Source organism: Oncorhynchus nerka, unplaced genomic scaffold (genome assembly GCF_034236695.1).
Source record: "Oncorhynchus nerka isolate Pitt River unplaced genomic scaffold, Oner_Uvic_2.0 unplaced_scaffold_21___fragment_6___debris, whole genome shotgun sequence".
Classification (NCBI taxonomy): domain Eukaryota; kingdom Metazoa; phylum Chordata; class Actinopteri; order Salmoniformes; family Salmonidae; genus Oncorhynchus; species Oncorhynchus nerka.
The window spans coordinates 67,332-88,768 of NW_027040335.1; the positions used below are offsets into that span (position 1 = coordinate 67,332).

At 44.9% G+C, this 21,437-nt stretch overlaps 1 protein-coding gene across 1 annotated transcript in view; it reads right to left on the bottom strand.

The window, feature by feature from the left end:
• stab2 (stabilin 2) overlaps positions 1–21,437 on the bottom strand; it is a 36,819-nt gene that overhangs the window by 640 nt on the left and 14,742 nt on the right. The window contains exons 20-66 of the mRNA XM_029666022.2: positions 18,594–18,686; positions 18,178–18,264; positions 17,917–18,028; positions 17,649–17,829; positions 17,379–17,472; positions 17,063–17,221; positions 16,818–16,913; positions 16,599–16,691; positions 16,435–16,482; positions 15,732–15,871; positions 15,430–15,541; positions 15,166–15,333; positions 14,862–14,969; positions 14,640–14,771; positions 14,364–14,492; positions 14,222–14,284; positions 14,025–14,120; positions 13,442–13,637; positions 12,898–12,993; positions 11,469–11,520; positions 11,247–11,308; positions 10,947–11,072; positions 10,693–10,766; positions 10,523–10,597; positions 9,288–9,407; positions 9,020–9,064; positions 8,789–8,869; positions 8,537–8,692; positions 6,665–6,796; positions 6,476–6,535; positions 6,093–6,359; positions 5,783–5,929; positions 5,616–5,672; positions 5,398–5,518; positions 4,919–5,068; positions 4,648–4,752; positions 4,383–4,490; positions 4,023–4,216; positions 3,616–3,757; positions 3,299–3,432; positions 3,005–3,170; positions 2,769–2,875; positions 2,552–2,671; positions 1,140–1,289; positions 717–830; positions 391–522; positions 115–228 (exon numbers count right to left, since the gene is read on the bottom strand). Of these exons, the coding sequence (XP_029521882.1) occupies positions 115–228; positions 391–522; positions 717–830; positions 1,140–1,289; positions 2,552–2,671; positions 2,769–2,875; positions 3,005–3,170; positions 3,299–3,432; positions 3,616–3,757; positions 4,023–4,216; positions 4,383–4,490; positions 4,648–4,752; positions 4,919–5,068; positions 5,398–5,518; positions 5,616–5,672; positions 5,783–5,929; positions 6,093–6,359; positions 6,476–6,535; positions 6,665–6,796; positions 8,537–8,692; positions 8,789–8,869; positions 9,020–9,064; positions 9,288–9,407; positions 10,523–10,597; positions 10,693–10,766; positions 10,947–11,072; positions 11,247–11,308; positions 11,469–11,520; positions 12,898–12,993; positions 13,442–13,637; positions 14,025–14,120; positions 14,222–14,284; positions 14,364–14,492; positions 14,640–14,771; positions 14,862–14,969; positions 15,166–15,333; positions 15,430–15,541; positions 15,732–15,871; positions 16,435–16,482; positions 16,599–16,691; positions 16,818–16,913; positions 17,063–17,221; positions 17,379–17,472; positions 17,649–17,829; positions 17,917–18,028; positions 18,178–18,264; positions 18,594–18,686 (5,514 nt within the window). The remainder of the gene's footprint in view (positions 1–114; positions 229–390; positions 523–716; positions 831–1,139; positions 1,290–2,551; positions 2,672–2,768; positions 2,876–3,004; positions 3,171–3,298; positions 3,433–3,615; positions 3,758–4,022; positions 4,217–4,382; positions 4,491–4,647; positions 4,753–4,918; positions 5,069–5,397; positions 5,519–5,615; positions 5,673–5,782; positions 5,930–6,092; positions 6,360–6,475; positions 6,536–6,664; positions 6,797–8,536; positions 8,693–8,788; positions 8,870–9,019; positions 9,065–9,287; positions 9,408–10,522; positions 10,598–10,692; positions 10,767–10,946; positions 11,073–11,246; positions 11,309–11,468; positions 11,521–12,897; positions 12,994–13,441; positions 13,638–14,024; positions 14,121–14,221; positions 14,285–14,363; positions 14,493–14,639; positions 14,772–14,861; positions 14,970–15,165; positions 15,334–15,429; positions 15,542–15,731; positions 15,872–16,434; positions 16,483–16,598; positions 16,692–16,817; positions 16,914–17,062; positions 17,222–17,378; positions 17,473–17,648; positions 17,830–17,916; positions 18,029–18,177; positions 18,265–18,593; positions 18,687–21,437) is intronic.

Consider the following 21,437-nt stretch of genomic DNA (forward strand, 5'->3'; position numbering starts at 1 on the left):
CACCCCCTAGAGCAAAGGGGCTACTTCACCATGTATTGTTCAATGGCATTCATATTCATACACATTTTCTTGACCGTGGTTGGTATACAAGTAAAACAGGGTGGGGTCACTTACAGGGAGCTCAGATGGAACTGGTTCACTTGTGGCAGGGGCGGAGTCATAAGTGGGGTTAACAATGTTGGGGTTGCAGATGGCAGGGTTGCAGTCTGGAGGCGTCTCGTCCTCTTCCTGCAAAAGAGGGCAAAGGTCAATTATCAAGTTCGAGGTTCCCCATGTTTTATTGTGCGTTAGCTTCTGAACAAACAGAATATCAGTAAACAGCTGATTGCCTGCAATGAGACAAAAAGTCATTGTTGCACAACATTCAAGACATTCAACCAACACACTCACCTTAAAGTAGTGGAACTGGAACGGTTTGGTCTTGTGGGTGTAGAAGTGGTAGCCTACGAACCCAGCCCCAGCCATCAGTGTGATCAGCAGCACAACTCCAATCCCCATCCCTGCCTTGTGACCCGCGTGGAGCTGGGGGACCAGTCACAGATAGTGTCAGAAGTCAGACACAGGAGTCCACCAATACCTGACCTTACCAACTGATTTAGGATCAGTTCTCACAATTTGAATCAGTCCTAATCTTAAACTATAAATCTGATCAAGGACCAGTAGTTTAGCAACATCTCATCAGAGAAAATAAGCAGAAAATTATGTAATAATCTCACCATTATCCAAGGGGGTGGGGCTTTGAGGGGTCCCTGCAGCACATGGATGATCCCATTGGATGCCAGAATGTCGGAGTCGACGATGAATTGGTCGTTGATATAACGGGAGGAACTCTACGGAGAGAGATCAGGATGGGACCAGTTTGAGCTCACAGACTACAATCATGAAGTCAGACTTTATTTTCAGTGGTAAACTGTTCTATAATATGTCATCTATGAGGCTGGTTCAGTAGCTAATTTTCACATTTTCTCAATCATCTTAGTCCAATCTAGGAGACCTGGTTAACCAGGTCAACATATAATACATTCATATAACGGGGACTGAAAAACAACAGAGAACCTGAGTGTGGTACAGTGAGTGAATGAACAAAGTACACTAAGTACAGGGTTGATGTGTACAAGTACTGTAGCTCCATGTCTCACCAGGGCCTTGGGGTTGAGAAAGTCAACGATACCCAGGACAACGAGGCTTTGGCCCAGCCGGGTGCGGATACGGCTGCCGTTGGTCAGGTCTTTCAGGGCCAAGGCCCGGCCCTCTGAGAGATGGTACTCCATGTCCCTGTGGGTCAGTGTCTGGGCGATACAACACAGGAGAGTGAGTGTACACATTTATACATATGCATGTTCATATAAGTCTGAGTAAGGGCTCTATTCAATCTGGATCACTGAAGCGGTACAGATTGTGCGATAGACATTTAAAGGTCATTTCCGTTCTGGGCCGACATATGCAGCGTTTACCAATAATGCAGTCTCCGCTAACGTGGGAAACCATGTGTTTGATGTATTTGACAGCATTCCACTTATTCACCTCCAGCCATTACCCTGAGCCGGTCCTCCCCAATGAAGGTGCCACCAACCTCCTGTGGTTATATTTTTAACAAAAAAAATGCTTCTCTGCAAAAATCTGGGTAAAAGATTGAAAGGAATGTGAGTCTAATTCAGTGTATTTAGTAATTGCTTGCTTTTCTAAAGTCCACCAACTTAGGCATGCCAACTAAGATAATTAGACAAGCTAGCTACTCGGATTTGCGGGAACTGGAACACGCTGTCGTACACGTCGTTCCAGAGCATCCCAAACATGCTCAATGGGTGACATGTCTGGTGAGTATGCAGGCCATGGAAGAACTGCGACATTTTCAGCTTCCAGGAATTGTGTACAGATCCTTGCAACATGGGGCCGTGCGTTATCATGCTGAAACATGAGGTGATGGCGGCGGCAATGGGCCTAAGGATCTCGTCACGGTATGTCTGTATGTAGCTTATGCCTGCCCATACCATAACCCCACCTCCACCACGGGGCACTGTTCACAACGTTGACATCAGCAAGCCACGCGATGCCATACACGCTGTCTGCCGTCTGCCCTGTACAATTGAAACCGGGATTCATCCCTGAAGATCACACTTCTCCAGCGTGCCAGTGGCCATCGAAAGGTGAGCATTTGCCCACTGAAGTCGGTTACGACGCCGAACTGCAGTCAGGTCAAGACCCTGGTGAGGACTACGAGCACTCAGATGAGCTTCCCCAAAATCTTTCGGTTGTGCAAACCCCCAGTTTCATCAGCTGTCCAGGTGACTGGTGTCAGACGATCCCGCAGGTGAGGAAGCCGGATGTGGAGGTCCTGGGCTGGCATGGTTACGTGTTCTGCGGTTGTAACTAACACTTTTATTTCATTATTATTATTTTGGATATTTAAACAGGACAAATCTCTATGGGCATGATGCCTCTGGTGGTAATGTACAGGGCTGTGTGTGAGTAGCTGTGTGAGACAGTGCATACACATGTTCGGGTGTGCATCATAATGCATGTCAGTGTGTCTGACAGGGTGTTCTTGTACCTGGTTCTGGTACAGTCCGGTATTATCAGGTACAAACAGCGTGGACTGGATGGTCAGGTTGCTGAGGCGCTTCATAAACTGTTTTCCTGACACGGACATCTGGGAGTAGTTCAGGATTTGCTGCAGGTAAAAACAACACCGGATCAGTAACAAACCACTGTGAGTGAACATACAGTAAATCGAAACCTGAATAGAATGATACCATTTAGATACTCACAGAGAGGAAGTTGGAGAAGGTGGGCTTCTCAGTGAGAACCTGCAGGAGGTTTCCAGTGCAGGAGTATCCATCTCCTATATAACCTGCTTTACATTCACATTTCACCTCTGGAAGGACACACACACACCTTATGAAACACCTTAGAAAACACATTTTTCACACATAAAGAGGGCTGTCTCTCTCTCCCTCTTTCCCTCCCCTCTCAATTATTCCCTTCTCTCCTTTTCCCCTCTTACCCTTGACCCTGTAGCAGAAGGTGTCCCAGGTCTCACTGAGGTTGTTGCGTAAGCCGTAGTCTACGATGCCCACGTGACCAAAGCCACACTTGGGGTTGGAGTAGGTGGTGGGGTAGGCCACTCTGGCCTGGTCCAGCCAGCTAGCCGCACACAGGTTGAGCCCAGCCTGGAGACAGAGGGGTAGCATAGTAGGTGTTTGTCAGTCTGTGTGGGTGTGTGTGTGTGTATGTATGTATGTGTGGGTAAATGTGTTAGTGTATCTTTTCTGGTGTGTGTTAATGTGTGTGTGCTCACCTGCTGTGCGTAGGAGAGCTGTGTGTACGTGGCGATGGTTCCCCCCTCTCCTGTGCAGGCCTCCTGGGCCGATGTATAGTTCAGCTTGTACTGTCCCTTGTTGGACCGGAAGTGGAACACACCGACTGTGCTGTCTGGTGGGAGGGGGGCACCAAAGATAGAAGATGTAAACATCACAGCATATCACACACCACATGTGTGCTTTTGGGTCTTGGAAAAGAGCTATACTGTAGATATATCCTATGTATTCTTATGCAGACTTTAAATGAAACTCCTATAGAAGGGGTGTACAGTATGTGTGTGCGTGCATGGCGTACCCTCGTAGTGAAGGTCGGTACACTGGGCGTCAGAGTGGCACTGCCCGTTCTCCTGGAGACAACGGTTCACAAGAAGCTCCTTCACCTCACACGTCACACCGTCCCCGATGTAGTTATCCTTACACACACACTTCTTCTTTCCCTGTAGACACACACACACACACACACACACACACACACACACACACACACACACACACACACACACACACACACACACACACACACACACACACACACACACACACACACACACACACACACACACACACACACACACACACAAAAAGATGAATTCATATTTAAAGCAGACAAATAGCTGACATGCTAGGACTATTGACGGTACGCTAATAAGTTACCATAGCAACCCCTGTAGTACCCATGGCACCCTGTGGCTGACCCCTTACCGGCCCAGTCATGGTGCAGGTGGCGTGCTCGTGGCAACCCCCGTTGTCATCGACGGAGCAACGGTCTATGGGCCGACAGATGAAGCCGTCTCCAGAGTGTCCCTGAGGGCAGGCACAGCTCACCTTGTCCCAAATCTGACTGCACTTAGCTCCCTGGGCACAGCCACCGTTCCAGAACTTACACAGGTCGGCCACTAGAGTGCGATGGGGAGGAGGAAGGAGCAGCAAAAGGAGAAATTCATGACACAGAAGAGAAGCAGTGATCAACAGTGATGTACATAATTTGTTTCATGTACTTATACACAGTATGTGTATGTGTGTGTGTTGTAGTACTCCAGTGTTGTCTCTGCAGGCCATTACCTATGCAGCTGATGCCGTCTCCCTCGTAGAAAAGTTTACATACACAGGTGTTGTTCTCTTTACATATGCCGTTCTGAGAGCAGGTTGGCGAGCAGACTGGACCCTCCGCTATAGGGAGAGGGGATGAAGGGTGACAGGAACAGTTAACATCAAAGTTTAAATGATAAATATCAGTGTTTTAAATGTAGTAGAAACAATCATTTCAAGATGATGGCTCTTGGGCTTCCTTTGTGTGGTGGACATTTTATAACTTGTGGTTCTTTACCTAGTTGTGTCTCACAGCGCTGCCCGGTCCAGCCCTGTTCACAGAAACAGGAGCCTGTCCCTTTAAGGCCTTCTTCACACCACCCATGCTCTGTGCAGTTACATGCTGAGGAAAAAATGACATCATATCACAAATCAGGTTCAAGATTCAGTATGGAGAATGATTCAAGAGGATACTAAATTAAGCCACACAAGTTCAAGATGAAATTCTTTACACAAGGTAGCACAACTAAATCTTGAGATTAAGGTATCCACACTAGAGCGCTACACACCTGTGCAGTCCGGTCCATAGTGGCCTTTTTTACACAACTCACAGGCGTCGCCATGGAAACCAGTGTCACATGTGCAGTTACCGTTGCCTAGGTGACCGTCATCACACTTTCCATGGTTCAAACAGGGAGATGTATTCCCGCCAGGACAAACTTGAGGTAAACACGAACAGGAAGTCAAAGGCATGATGGGAAACAACTCAGACCTGTGGTCTTTCACTTCAAACACCTACTTTAACAAATGCCAATCACATTTCTGAGACTGCATGAGACTTTTGGAGCTAGTCTTTGAGAATTACATTCATTATGGGGTTTTCACCACAAACTGTCATTGTTGTCCTATTTATTTGGCTGCATTCCAAATAGTACCCTGTTCCCTAGTACGTCTGACAAGTAGTGCACTATAAAGGGAATAAGATGCCATTTGTGATGCAGTCTTGGTATGATCAGGGAGATCTGAGTCAAATGTTGGGAGTTCTTACCCAGACAGTCACGTCCGTAGAAGCCAGCACAGCACTTGGGTTGCCAGAGAACAAAAGTACATATGGCCTGGCAGCCTTTATTCATATTCACTATCATGTGCAGGTCACATTTCTTCACCTCCTGCAGAATACATATACAGGGGAAGTTTTTAGTAGGGGAGAGATGCAAGTGTTGTATTCGCATAACGGTTACGACGGGTGGATGGATGAACAGATACCTTGAGTTTGGACCCAGGGGGGCAGCGTGTTGATGATGTGCAGAATGCACAGGGTAGCTACCACACAGGAGAAACACAGACAAAACATTCCAAGACAATAACAATTCTAATCACCTTATTCCACGGTAGCAATAAAAAAATCTACTGCATGATATGGTCACACTCACCGGGAAATCTACAGTTTCCTTTTTGTCACAGCGACCCCCGAGGCTCGGCGGGTTCAGCAGACAGTCGATCCCATAGGCTATCCCACCGTTGAAGAGGAGGTGCCTCTGGATGATTCGGCAGTTCCCGTCGTTGAGGAAGATTTCACCCTGTGCAGAAAAGTACATCTCTCAGAAAATCTCTCAATCTTTCAATCCCATACATCTCTCAATCCAAATACCACAAGATGGCCTTACTTTTTTTTGGCCTCGGAATTGATTTGGTTCCGCATGTTAGTGTTGTACAAACACAACTCTACTTTGTTTCACTCACTATGTTGTCCATCCCTCCGCAGTTGGCTTTGAGTTCGGATCCCTGGAGCGTCCGTATAGGATCGATGTGGACCAGCTCTGCTGCATACACCTTGGTGTCTCGGAGGATGTGGTATTTGAGGTACTCCAGCAGGTGTCCTCTGTTCTGTGTGTTGTAAAGGAAGTCTTTCTGCTCCTGGGGCAGTGCGGCCATGGCGCGGTCCGACGGCATGAACAATGTCACGGGCTGGTGGAGGGGGTCGTTCACCATTGCCATCACATCGGTGTCCTGCAGGGTGAAACAGAGAAGAACACCTTCTTTAACACTTTTCAGGGGAGAAGTTTAAGATTGTTATTCTCAGAATCCATAAAGGAAATAGGAACTTCACTGGGACAAATACTAACCAACAGCAGTTTGTAGAAGGTCTTGTAACCATTACCATCAGCCACATCAGTGAGGTTCAACTGTGAAGGGAGAGATGGAGAGGGAAAGAGAGAGGGACAGGGAGATGGTGATGAGTTATCCAATGATGGAGTGTTTGACAGATTTCAACAGGTATATTGATTACAAATAGTCTTTATCTTTGTACATACTGGCCCCTCTATCACATCATCCTTCTTCAGGCTCTCTGGTATCATTAAGGTGTCAATCTCATGGATGATCCCATTGATGCTCGGGTCATCACTGTGCACCACTTTCACCATGTTGTTGATGAGGATGGTACCCTGGAAACAAGGACAGGAGACCTCAGCTCTCTCACCACAACCATGGAATCTCTTCCTCAAATTTAGCAGAGGAACCAGATGCAACATCTGTGCATACTATACTTCTACACTTCTCAAGGTATACAGTGCATTCAGAAAGTAATCAGACCCCTTGACTTTTCCATATTTTGTTACGTTACAGGCTTATTTAAAAAGAAAAAATAATCCTCATCAATCTACACACAATACCCCATAATGTCAAAGTGAAAACAAGTTTTTATTCATTTTTAAAAAAGTATTAAAAATTAAAAACTGTGCTTTGATCCTTTGCTATGAGAGTAGAAATTGAACTCAGGCGCACCCTGTTTCCATTGATCATCCTTAAGTTGTTCCTACAACTTGATTGGAGTCCACCTGTGGTAAATTATATTGTTTGGACATGATTTGGAAAGGCACACACCTGTCTATGTAAGGTCACACAGTTGACAGTGCATATCAGAGCAAATACCATGTCATGAGGTCGAAGGAATTGTCTGTAGAGCTCCGAGACAGGATTGTGTCGAGGCACAGATCTGGGGAAAGGTACCAAATAAATGTCTGCAGCATTAAAGGTGCCCAAGAGCACTGTGGCCTCCATCATTCTTAAATGGAAGAGGTTTGGAACCACTAAGACTCGTCCTAGAGCTGGCTGCCCGACCAAACTGAGCAATCGGGGGAGAAGGGCCTTGGTCAGGGAGGTGACCAAGAAGTAGATGGTCACTCTGACAGAGCTCCAGAGTTCCTATGTGGAGATGGGAGAAGCTTCCAGAAGGACAACCATCTCTGCAGCACTCCACCAGTCAGGCCTTCATGGTAGAGTGGCCAGACGGAAGCCACTCATCAGTAAAAGGCACATAACAGACCGCTTGGAGTTTGCAAAAAGGCACCTACAGAGCCTCAGACCATGAGAAACAAGATTCTCTGGTCCAATGAAGCCAAGATTGAACTCTTTGGCCTGAATGCCAAGCGTCACGTCTGGAGGAGAGCTGGCACCATCCCTACGGTGAAGCATGGTGGTGGCAGCATCATGTTGTGGGGATGTTTTTCAGCGTCAGGGACTGGAAGACTAGTCAGGATCGAGGGAAAGATGTACTGAGCAAAGTACAGAGAGATCTTTGATAAAAATCTGCTCCAGAGCGCTCAGGACCTCAGACACGGGAGAAAGTTCACCTTCCAACAGGACAACGACCCTAAGCACACAGCCAAGACAACGCAGGAGTTGCTTTGGGACAAGTCTCTGAATGTCATTGAGTGGCCTAGCCAGAACCCGGACTGGAACCCGGTCGAACATCTCTGGAGAGACCTGAAAATAGCTGTGTAGCGACGCTCCCCATCCAACCTGACAGAGCTTGACGGGATCTGCAGAGAATAATGGGAGAAACTCCCCAAATACAGGTGTGCCAAGCTTGTAGAGTCATACACAAGAAGCCTCGAGACTGTAATCGCCGCCAAATGTGCTTCAACACATTACTGAGCAAAGGGTCTGAATACTTATGTAAATGTATTATATATGTTCATTTGTTTGAAAACATTTAGAAAAGCCTGTATTTGCTTTGCCATTATGAGGTATTGTGTGTAGATTGATGGAGTCTGAATACTTTCCGAATGCACTTTATAAATAATGTCCAATCCATCATGATAATAAATTGAATCTAGGATAATAATCCAGACATTGAAGCAACCAATAGAATCCACTGGGAGTGTTGTAATCTCATTGGTTACCTCAGAGTAGGTGATGGTCAAGACGTCTCCCATGAGAGTGGTCAGGTTTCTGGGCGTGGTCAGGTCGCTGGCCAATAGGGTATGACATGACACGATGTGGTAGCGAAGAATCTTGGCCCTCTTCTCTCTCTTTGAGGGATGCCTCAACTCTTTTGCCTAAGAGCAAGTCATGAGACAAGATAAGATCAGTACACACACAGGTACATAAACACAGGCGCATACACACACACACACACACACACACTTTCCTACCGTCTCCCCCTGGCCGAAGGCCTCAGCTGTTGGAGCAAAGACTGTGAATGGACCCCGGCCCTTCAGAGAGATATCTGCCATCTGAAAACAAACAGCGTTCAACCAACAACATCTTTAGTTTAATTTGCTATTATTTATATCAACAGTGATTGTGTTGTGCCTTTCTTACTAGGATGTGTAACTTAATACAGAACATAAATAAAAGTGTGCTACTGTCAGTGAGAGACTCACGATCAACCCAAGATAGAAATCCCTCAGTTTCCTGGTGAGAAGCTCCTGTAGATGAAAAAGACAAACACTGATCAATGGTCAAATGAAGAGTGTGAGTAATTGAGTGAGTGTGTGTGTGTGTGTGTGTGTGAGAGAGAGAGAAATAAATAAATAAATAAAGTGAGAAAAGAGGTGTGAGCTTACATGGGGTATGTACGTGGACTAACAAATGGCAATCAAATGTAACTTTTACTTGACCATGCTATGTGTAGTCTCCTCTCCTGCTCACCTTGCCCACAGTGCCTTTGCAGCTAATGCCGTCGCCCATGTATCCATCCATACAGGTGCAGCTGCGTTCCCCTGGACCAGTCATATTACACCTGGCGTACCTGTGGCAGTCCCTTTGTTTCTGCCAAGAGGACAACCACTCTGTGACACTGTTCACCACACTGTTACACTGTTCACCACTCTGTTACACTGTTCACCACACTGTGACACTGTTCACCACACTGTGACACTGTTCACCACACTGTTACACTGTTCACCACACTGTTACACTGTTCACCACACTGTTACACTGTTCACCACTCTGTTACACTGTTCACCACACTGTTACACTGTTCACCACACTGTTACACTGTTCACCACACTGTTACACTGTTCACCACACTGTTACACTGTTCACCACACTGTTGCACTGTTCACCACTCTGTGACACTGTTCACCACACTGTTACACTGTTCACCACACTGTTACACTGTTCACCACACTGGTACAATGTTCACCACACTGTTACACTGTTCGCCACACTGTTACACTGTTCGCCACTCTGTTACACTGTTCGCCACACTGTTACACTGTTCGCCACACTGTTACACTGTTCGCCACACTGTTACACTGTTCGCCACACTGTTACACTGTTCACCACACTGTTACACTGTTCACCACACTGTTACACTGTTCACCACACTGTTACACTGTTCACCACACTGTTACACTGTTCACCACACTGTTACACTGTTCACCACACTGTTACACTGTCCACCACACTGTTACACTGTTCACCACACTGTTACACTGTTCACCACACTGTTACACTGTTCACCACATTGTTACACTGTTCACCACACTGTTACACTGTTCACCACACTGTTACACTGTTCACCACACTGTTACACTGTTCACCACACTGTTACACTGTTCACCACACTGTTACAATGTTCACCACACTGTTACACTGTCCACCACACTGTTACACTGTCCACCACACTGTTACACTGTTCACCACACTGTTACACTGTTCACCACATTGTTACACTGTTCACCACACTGTTACACTGTTCACCACACTGTTACACTGTTCACCACACTGTTACACTGTTCACCACACTGTTACACTGTTCACCACACTGTTACACTGTTCACCACACTGTTACACTGTTCACCACACCGTTACACTGTTCACCACACTGTTACACGGTTCACTACATTAACACTGTATTGAGGGAGAGATTAGAGAGGTACCGTTCGACAGAGGTTGATAACCGTACAAGACTCCTTCCCATCTCCTGTGTAGCCTTGGCTGCACACACACGACGTCTGGATAGAAAACATGAAATAAGTCAGTTCACTGTTTTACAACAGATTGATGGACACCGAACACACCCGACGGACCGACCAACCAACCAACTTACTTTGTTAGGTCCGGTGTGAATACAGTCTGCATTCACATGGCAGCCTCCTTTACCGTCCAGGCAGGGGTTAATCTCTGAGGGAAAATAAAACAATGTTTCACATTGTTTGGGTCTAAATGGGCTCAAATCATTTCTTACCGTTACTTTCAGTGGTAGCCCAGCCCGAGATAACAAAACGAACAAACACAACTGAAACTCAACATTATTTCAGAACCTGACCTGTCAAAGTGTGCAGATTAAAGATGCACACTTACGTACACACACCATCCCATCGCCGTGATATCCCGTGTTGCACACGCACTGCCTGCGTCCAGGGAGAGTCCTCTTACACACAGCGTGAGGACTGCATCCTCCGTTATTGTCTTTGCAGGCATCTTTCGCTGCACACACACACACACACACACACACACACACACACACACACACACACACACACACACACACACACACACACACTTGTTACACCTAGTTTCCTGTGTGGTAGTCATGTATAGTGTAATAGCAGTTCAGGTACCAGTATAATAGTGCATGCTGGAAAGTGACAGGAAGGATACCTTTGCAGTCAGTGCCGTTACCCTGAAACCCGGCCAAACATTCACAGCGACCTACTACACATCTGTGGGCGAGATGCAAAAGAGGAGAAGAGATGGAACCACAGTTTGCAGCTAAGAGATGTAAGAACCGTTTCTTGGGCTTGATGTGCTGAGAGGGTTTGATTTCAACATAAGTCACATCATAGAGCGATGGGAAGCTGAAGTCAGAGTGAGTTCACTCACATTGCACTGGTGTGGCATTTCCTGTCCCCACAGTTCTCTTCTCTGGTGAACTCTGAAACACAGCATACAGGAATGATGTGTTACAGTGTTATGAGATGATCCTATAACATTGTTGAAATGCCCATGTGACTTCTACTTGTAATACGTGTGTTGTTTTTTTGGCATGTCTTTCTGTCAGTTAGGGGTGGGACTCTAGTCCCTTGGCAGGACATGTCCTGGGCGGTGGCATTTGCATCCCTTGCCTTTGCAAACGCATGTCAAACTGTTTGTCAATGATAAAACAAAATGCAAGTCCTCTGTTCTGCAAAACGGTATTTGTATGTATTCTTTAAAAGTACTTAGGGTATGAAAATTGTCTTGTCCCAGTAGTGATGAGTAAAGTCGCAGTGACATGTTTTGGGGATTTAGAGATATCTATTATTTGAATTCTAGAAAGTAAGTAAAAGTATTTCATATTTGTATGGATTAATAAAAACAAAGAAGGCTATTAAAATGCTTTTCATTTTATGAAAAAAAGGCTCAGTGCCGATATCCTCGCATGGTCAGGTATTTAAAGTTATTGAAAACAGGAGTGTCATGTCATTAATTTTTACCCCTACATTTTTGAGAAACAATTACCATTATTTGTTAAACATAATCGCACACCAGCATGGCTACCACAGAATTCTGCAGCGATACGCCATCCAATCTGGTTTACTGGGACTATCATTTGTTTTTCAACAAGACAATGACCCAAAACCTCCAGGCTGTGTAAGGGCTATTTGACCAAGAAGGAGAGTGATGGAGTGCTGCATCAGATGACCTGGGCACCACAATCACCTGACCTCAACCCAATTGAGATGGTTTGGGATGATTTGGACCGCAGCGTGAAGGAAAAGCAGCCAACATGTGCTCAGCATATTTTTTTATTTAGCATTTTTTAAATTGAACCTTTATTTAACTAGTCATAAGAACAAATTCATATTTATATGTGGGAACTCCAAGCATTACAGGTGACTACCTCATGAAGCTGGTTGAGAGAATGTCAAGAGTGTGCCAAGCTGTCATTAAGGCAAAGGATGGGTACTTTGAAGAATCTCAAATAAATATATTTTGTATGCTTATTTCATAGTTTTGACGTCTTCACTATTATTCTACAAAGTAGAACAAGTAAAAAATAAAGAAAAACCCTTGAATGAGGAGGTGTGTCCAAACGATTGACTGGTATTGTGTAAATACATAACATTTTATTTTAATTCTCATGAAATGCCACCACAACTCAAGAATGACCCTTCTGCGCTGTGGCCCACTTATCAGGCAATGACCCTGTCATACATACTGGAAAGATTAAACTCGCACAACTTAAAGTGCTACCAGATGCAAGGAGCTAAAATTATACTAATAAAAAATAAGAACAACGCCAGCACATATACATTCATACAGTACATACTGTCATCACAGGCGACCCCTCTCCAATACGCATCACACTCGCATGTCCCATCTCCATGGATACCGTCGTTGCACCGGCCGTTCTTACACCTACAGTCTGCAGAGAGGGGGTGAGAGCGAGAGAGAGAAATATGCTGATGATAGTAGCATATATAGTGATTGTGTTTCTGTATTGCAAAAGCATCCCAATGTTGAATTGCTGGATTCTATATTGTAGTGGCAAGTTGATAGTGGATATATCTTGCGACAGTACCTTGGTCACAGTGGACGATATTTGACTACACTCTTAGAAAAAAGGGTTCCAAAAGGGTTATTTGGCTGTCCCCATAGGAGAACCCTATGAGGACAGCCGAATAACCCTTTTGGGTTCCATGTGGAACCCTCTGTGGAAAGGGTTTTACATGAAACCCAAAAGGTTTCCACCCAACAGATTTCCAACCAAAAAGGGTTCTTCAAAGGGTTCTCTTATGGGGACAGCCGAAGAACCCTTTTAGGTTCTAGATAGCATCTTTTTTTTTAGGGCTTACAATACATTACTACAGTACCTTGGTCACAGTGGATGCCGTATTTGCCCTCCTGGCACGTTTCACAAGCAGTCCCGTTGAAGCTCTTGTTACACTGGCAAACCCCTGTACCGTTGGTCCTGTCCTGGCACATCCCGTTCCCATAGCAAGGCTGGCCTTTGGGCCCTGGACACGGCTCACAGTGCTCCCCGTAGAACCCGCCACAGCACCTCCGCACCTACAGGGGGAGCTAGAGTCAATCACCGGGACACGCACTTCTACTCTCACTTCCAATTGGCGTAAAGGTAGAGTATGAATGCCTGTCAATTCCCTCACTCAGGTAGAGCTTCTCTGGACCCTTGTTGATTCCTCTTCTTGGATTTAAAGCATTGAATATGTGTAATAAATATGCAAACACAAAACAAATTATTTTAACAGTGCTTTTGTTTCTACACCAGTGACCCATTCTAGACCAGGGATGCATGCCAAATTCCACCCTATTCCCTATGGGCCCTGGTCAAAAATAGTGCACTATATAGGGAATAGAGTGGGACACAGTCCGAAGTGTGGTCGTATTCCAGTGATTCCAACACAGTGCTAGTGGTGCTGCTGGTGTCTCACGTACAATGGTAGTGTTCTTGCAGATGGTCCTGCAGCCGATGCTGAGCAGCCGTTCCCCCTGGTAGACCCGACTGAACATACACTTTTTCCTGACCAATGCCTGTAGGGAAAACAGCCATAACACAGAGAGTAATTCATGAAACATGACAGCCATTTTGGATCCACTATAAGGTAGCTGGATATACTTGAAAGGTATCATACTATTGTGGTAGCTCCAGTTGGACAGGAGTTGAGTTGTGGGTAGAAGCAATCTTGACACAATCCCTTCAGACAAAATATAAATCAATTATTATCTGAGAAAATGAATGTCAAATGTTTAGAAAAAGGAAGAAAGGGGCTTTACCGGAAATGTCTTGAATTGCTGGATGTCGCAGCGATTTTTGGTGATATCTAGTACTGCAGATAGGCCGTGGATCACCCCTTTACCTCCCAGGATGTCTGACACATTTACCTGGGCTTCATTCACAAACAACTACAGAGGAGAGAGAAGAGAAGAGAGAAAAAAAAGGAGCACCACATTTTGAGAGGACTCAAACAGTAGCAGACTATAGCCAATATGGCTGATATAACATTAGTAGAACACCAACAGAATTCCCAGAGCATCCCATAATAATAATACCTTGTCATCCCTGGGTAAGATGCCTAGCTGGTAGGAGAACCCCAGCATGGTCTCCTTGTAGGCTCCACCCAGCAGGTCTACCTTCATTAACCTATCAGACAGCACTATGTGGTACCGCGTCGTATTCAGGTCCTGACAACAACCAAAACACACACAGTACTACAGTTCATACATTATATACGCACACAATGTGTACCAACATTAAGAAATCGTTTGAGGTACCATGGTGTCTGAAGCGGTATTCTTGAGGTACTCGAGGACAGCGCCGTCTGTTGGAGCGAACACTGTGTAGGCCGAGGCCTGCTCTATCTCTGCTGTCAGGTTGTGATGCTGAGAGGGAGCCGACAGAGACAGACATTTTCCTCAGATATGGCTGCATACGGAATCACACAGATTTTTTATGGAGAACCTTATTAAGACATTGATAAAGCTGGGGTTGTTCATCAGAGTGCTCTGTTCAGAAATAGAGTTTGGGTGCTGAACGAGTGTGTGGATGAATAGAATGGCAGCCTTATAATGTACATACGACAAGGTAACTCCTGAACAGGGAGAACTCTGGCCTCCGTGCAAGCAGCTCCAGCAGCCCCTCACTGAGACTCCTCTCTGGAACCAACACCGTGTCAATAATGTGGATCAGTCCATTGGTTGAAGCCACATTCGCGGTTGTTATGGTGGCTCCTCCAATCACTGTGGACTGACAGACAATACAGGGTTAACTTCAGGTCATGTGTTACAGTATCACAGTTCCTGTTCACTTCAACCTTCGGATAAAACCTGCCTCTAAACTCACCTCATTGGTCATAGTAACAGGAAGAGCTTTCTTCAGAGCGGAAGTGAGCTGCAAGTTGGAGGACGCATCGCGTAGGTCATCTAGTGAGTAGACACCTTGGATCATGTGATTTCTATCAGGGGATAATCAGAAATAAGGACTATCACAATGGAAGAATCGCAGTGCCTATAGCAAAACGTTTTTAAAAGTTGTCCAAGGGAAAATAAAATAGACGGTTCTTATTGGACAAGTCCAGGTAGTCTCTTCCTGTTTTAGAACACATCATTTCGTTTGGTGCCTAATAAATATGACCCAGGTCTTACTTGATGATACTGGGTAGGTTCCCCTGGGTTGTCCAGAAGTCCTTGTCCTCTTTGGTCATCTTGTCTGTAGCTGCTGTGGACGGCACCAGCAGAGTTATGTTCTGACTGTTCATGAGTGGCAGCTGGGAAATGCCTATGTCCTGGGAGAGGGGAGGAGACGAAAGAAAATACTAAATGTCTTGCCGACCTAAAACCATATGACCAGCCTCTGACAGGCATACTAGCAGGCTAGCAGAAGGTCATGGTGAGTTGTGAATATGACCTTATGCAGATTGTAGCATGATGGACTACAATACCCATAATGCTCTGTAACTATATCCGGTTGTATCTTACTAAAGATTCCTGAAGCTTACACTATGCACTCTTAGATAAAAGGGTTCCAAAATGGTTTTTGGCTGTCCCCATAGGAGAACCCTTTTTGGTTCCATGTGGAACCCTCTCCATGTAGAAAAGGTTCTACATTGAACCAAAAAGAGTTCTAGCTGGAACCAAAAAGGGTTCTTCAAAGGGTTCTCCTATGGGGACGGCTGAATAGCTCTTAAAGGTTCTAGATAGTGTGGTGTGACGTCTCATTATTGATACAGGAAGTCAGAAGTGAAAATAAGTTGCTTCTTATTCAGACAATAAAGAATATGAACAACAGCATAAACAACAGGGAAAACTTTAAAAAAAACCTGCTGTAAATGACAATGGTCAAACTCACAGTCACCCATTTGGCGAACTCGGTGACATCAGGAAGGGCCATCAACTCCTACAGAGACACAGTGGAGGTCAGGTTTGTTATTCAGATCAATGTAGGTATGTCAGTCCCCCAATCCACAATAATATGTAGCTACCTGTCTTGGCAATAAGGTAGGAAGTGCTCACCTGTCCCACGTTGCCGTAGCACGCCTCTCCGTCACCTGTGTATCCATCCTCACACACACACTTCCATGCACCGGACACGTAGAGACAGCTTGCCTGTAGGAGAGAAAGTAGATCAAAGTTCACGAGGTCAAAGACTATCATCACAGTCAATCAGTATTATGGTCGGTGATTCTATTGGTTCAATATCGTGTTGGCCAATGAGAAGTAGCGGGCACCCACCAGATAATGACAGCCGCCATTTTGTGCCACGCACGGATTGCTCGCCTCGCACTCCCTCCCATTGCCACGGAAACCACTCTTGCACGCACAGCCGCTCTGCATTTGGAAATAGGAACATGCATAGAATCAACTGGAGACTTTGGGCTTTATTGAATGGATGGTTAAGATAGATGGTAAGGGAGAAAATATAGAAACAACATTGCATTGAGTCAATCAAACTGTTTTGGGACCCCTCTCTCTCTCACCTGTCCAGGGCCCACGTAGATGCAGGTGGCATTGGGATGGCATCCCCCTCTGTCAGGGCCCAGGCAGTCATTGATAGGCTGGCACCCATCCTCATCCATCTTCCATCCTGCCAAACATTGGCATGTGTGTGAGACTGGCCCTGTCTTTATACACTTGGCCTGTAGGGGGCAATGGAGAGCACAGTCAGAACAGCTCAGTACAGAAAGCAGGCTACCATGCTTAGGTGAAAAAAGGTTCAATTGGAAAAGGTACTGAAAGACGTTGATGGTGAGATGTATGGTTTTCGTACATTGTTTATGTGTTTTCTGTGCTTACATTCACATCGCATCCTCCACGGTGCGGAAGGGCACAGGGTTCTGTATACACGCACGTGATCCCATCGCCTTGGAAACCAGGGTTACACACACACCTTCACACACATTAAAAAAAACATGCCTTTTACTTAGAACTAACTTTTGCAGGAGGGACAATCTTGGATACAAAACACTGTGTTGTCATGAGAATTTAGAACATTGAGTGAGAGAAAGGGATTCTATTGTTATACCAACATCCCCAACAAGGCCGCAGTGAAGCCTGCACACTCACCTGACTGCCCCTCCGTTGAAGTTACACTCTGCGTGGGCATGACAGAAGGTCACCTGGGGGCCACAGGCCTGGGTGTGGCGCTCACAGTACTGGCCAGTGTAGCCCTGCTGGCAGGAGTCCACCTTACAACGCCCTTCTGCCTCGGGACGGTTATCACACACACCATGGATACAGTCACAAGCTAGGGACAGAGGGGGAGAGACACATCATCAACATGAGACAGATGTGTCCCTTTGTCGATATAGATACGTCTAAGACGGGGGTGTACTTTTGTCGCAGGCTGGTCCGTATTTGTTGGGGTTGGAGCAGTAGTGACACCGGGAGCCTTTGAAGTTGGTCTCGCAGACACACGTCCCGTTTCCCTCGATCCCCTCAGAACACTAAGACACACGGTAGAAAATAAGTATGAATACCTACATGCTGAACATAAACACAAAGAGGAGAATTACACCAATCACTGAATAGATTATTTTCTCAGTCAGACTGGTTAAGTGGTTAAGGGATACGTTGGTTAGGTGGGGTGTCTCACCTGTCCGTGACGGGAGCAGGGGGTGTTGAACCCTCCAGGACATGGGCTGCAGTCTGGCCCATAGAAGCCCTTACAGCACAGTGGTGTCTGGGGAGAGGGTGATGTAGAGGTGGGGTTAGGGAGGAGGATGGGCTTAGGAGGGTGTAGAACTCAAATCAGGGCGTGCCTACAGAGTGTGTGAGGGGTGTTTGAGGTGTGCGAGGTGCGAGGGAGGTGTGGTGTGTGTGTACATGTTTTCCTACATTATCAAGACCAAAATGTCCTTACAAGGTAGGATTCTTTCATGTGTTAAAATTATTAAGTTTTAGGGTTTGGGGTTCAGTTTAGAAGAAGTTAGAAGTTAGGTTGAGGGTTAAGGAGGTTTAGGGTTAGGAGTTAGGGTTAGAAGTTTTGTGTGTATCTGTGTGTGTCTGTACCGTGAGGGTCCTGTTGCATATGGGGGCGCAGCCAAACGTAAGGATGTTGAAACTCAATTTGTTCCGGAACACACATCCGCGAAGAAAGGTGTTCTACACAAAGGGGGCGACGTCAGCAAAATAAACACAGAGCTGTATACAGTACATGGATGGCTGGATGTGTTTACTCAGTGCCCACCGGGCTCTGTCAAAAGTAGTGCACTATATAGGGAATAGGATGCCATTTGTGACACAGACCATGGCTCTGAGTAAACACATACATTGCCTTCAGAAAGTATTCACACCCCTTGACTGTTCCAGCCTGAATTTAAAATGGATTACATTTGGATTTTGTACTCAGTGGTGTAAAGTACTTAAGTATTACTTAAGTAGTTTATTGGGGTATCTGCACTTTACTATTTATATTTTTGACCGTGTTTATTTTTACTTCACCATAATGTGCTTTTTACTCCATACAGTTTCCCTGACACCCAAAAGTAAACATTTTGGGTGCTTAGCAGGACAGGAAAATTGTCAAATTCACACACTTATCAAAATAACATCCCTGGTCATCCCTACTGTCTCTAATCTGGCAGCCTCACTAAACACAAATGCTTCATTTGTAAATGATGTCTGAGTGTTGGAGTGTGCCCCTGGCTATCTGTAAAATAAAATAAACTGTCTGGTTTGCTTCATATAAGGAATTTGAAATTACTTATACTTTTACTTTTGAAGTATATTTTAGCAATCACATTTACTTTTGATACTTAAGTATATGTGAAACCAAATACTTTTAGACGTTTTACTCAAGTAGTATTTTACTGTGTGACTTTCTATTATTAAGGTATCTTTACTTTTTCTCAAGGATGACAATTGGGAACTTTTCCGCCCACTGGGCCTACACATAATAACCCATAATGTCAAAGTGGAATTATGTTTTTAGACCTTTTTACAAATGAAATAAAAATGAAAAGCTGAAATTTCTTGAAAATTAAAATAAGTATTCAACCCCTTTGTCATGGCAAGCCTATTATTTTCATGTCTGGATGAAAAGTGTGCCCAAAGTAAACAGCCTGTTACTCAGGCCCAGAAGCTAGGATATCCATATAATTAGGTTTTCATCTGGACGTAGATTTAGATAGAAAACACTCTACAGAACTGATTTGGCAAGCGAAATCCTGAGGACAAACCATCCAGGGGGGGAAAAAATTGAGGATGCCCTATTTAATAGGAACCTGGTTGCAGTTCCTATGGATTCCACTAGATGTCAACAGTCTTTAGAAATTGGTTGATGTTTTTCTTTTGAGATATGAAGAACTAGGGCTGTTCATTGTAAATGTCATTCAAAGTCCTCTCCTGTTTGATGCTCGTGAACTGGAACGCGCTTCACATTGTTTTTATCCGGTATTGAACACAGTATATCCCGTCTTAAATTTGATCGATTATTTACGTTTTAGGATACCTTAGGTTGGATTAGGAACGTTGTTTGAAATGTTTGGACCAAGCTTACAGGTAATTTATTAGATACTTTGTAGTCATGTTGGGCGAGTTGGAACCGGTGTATTTCTGAATCAAACGCGCCAAATAAATGGACATTTTGGGGATATAAAGAAGGCCATTATCAAACAAAAGGACCATTTGTGATGTTTCTGGGACTTTTTGGAGTGCCAACAGAAGAAGATCTTCAAAGGTAAAGCATTTATTATATCGTTATTTCTGACTTTTGTGTCGCATTGTCTGCTTTCGCCGTAAAGCCCTTTTGAAATCTGACACTGTGGCTGGATTAACAAGAAGTTAAGCTTTATTTTGAGGTATTATACTTACAGTGCCTTGCGAAAGTATTCGGCCCCCTTGAACTTTGCAACCTTTTGCCACATTTCAGGCTTCAAACATAAACATAAGATATAAAACTGTATTTTTTTGTGAAGAATCAACAACAAGTGGGACACAATCATGAAGTGGAACGACATTTATTGGATATTTCAAACTTTTTTAACAAATCAAAAACTGAAAAATTGGGCCTGCAAAATTATTCAGCCCCCTTAAGTTAATACTTTGTAGCGCCACCTTTTGTTGCGATTACAGCTGTAAGTCGCTTGGGGTATGTCTCTATCAGTTTTGCACATCGAGAGACTGACATTTTTTCATTTTTTGCTCAAGCTCAGTGAGGTTGGATGGAGAGCATTTGTGAACAGCAGTTTTCAGTTCTTTCCACAGATTCTCGATTTGATTCAGGTCTGGACTTTGAATTGGCCATTCTAACACCTGGATATGTTTATTTTTGAACCATTCCATTGTAGATTTTGCTTTATGTTTTGGATCATTGTCTTGTTGGAAGACAAATCTCCGTCCCAGTCTCAGGTCTTTTGCAGACTCCATGAGGTTTTCTTCCAGAATGGTCCTGTATTTGGCTCCATCCATCTTCCCATCAATTTTAACCATCTTCCCTGTCCCTGCTGAAGAAAAGCAGACCCAAACCATGATGCTGCCACCACCATGTTTGACAGTGGGGATGGTGTGTTCAGGGTGATGAGCTGTGTTGCTTCTACGCCAAACATAACATTTTGCATTTTTGCCAAAAAGTTCAATTTTGGTTTCATCTGACCAGAGCACCTTCTTCCACATGTTTGGTGTGTCTCCCAGGTAGCTTGTGGCAAACTTTAAACAACACTTTTTATGGATATCTTTAAGAAATGGCTTTCTTCTTGCCACTCTTCCATAAAGGCCAGATTTGTGCAATATACGACTGATTGTTGTCCTATGGACAGAGTCTCCCACCTCAGCTGTAGATCTCTGCAGTTCATCCAGAGTGATCATGGGCCTCTTGGCTGCATCTCTGATCAGTCTTCTCCTTGTATGAGCTGA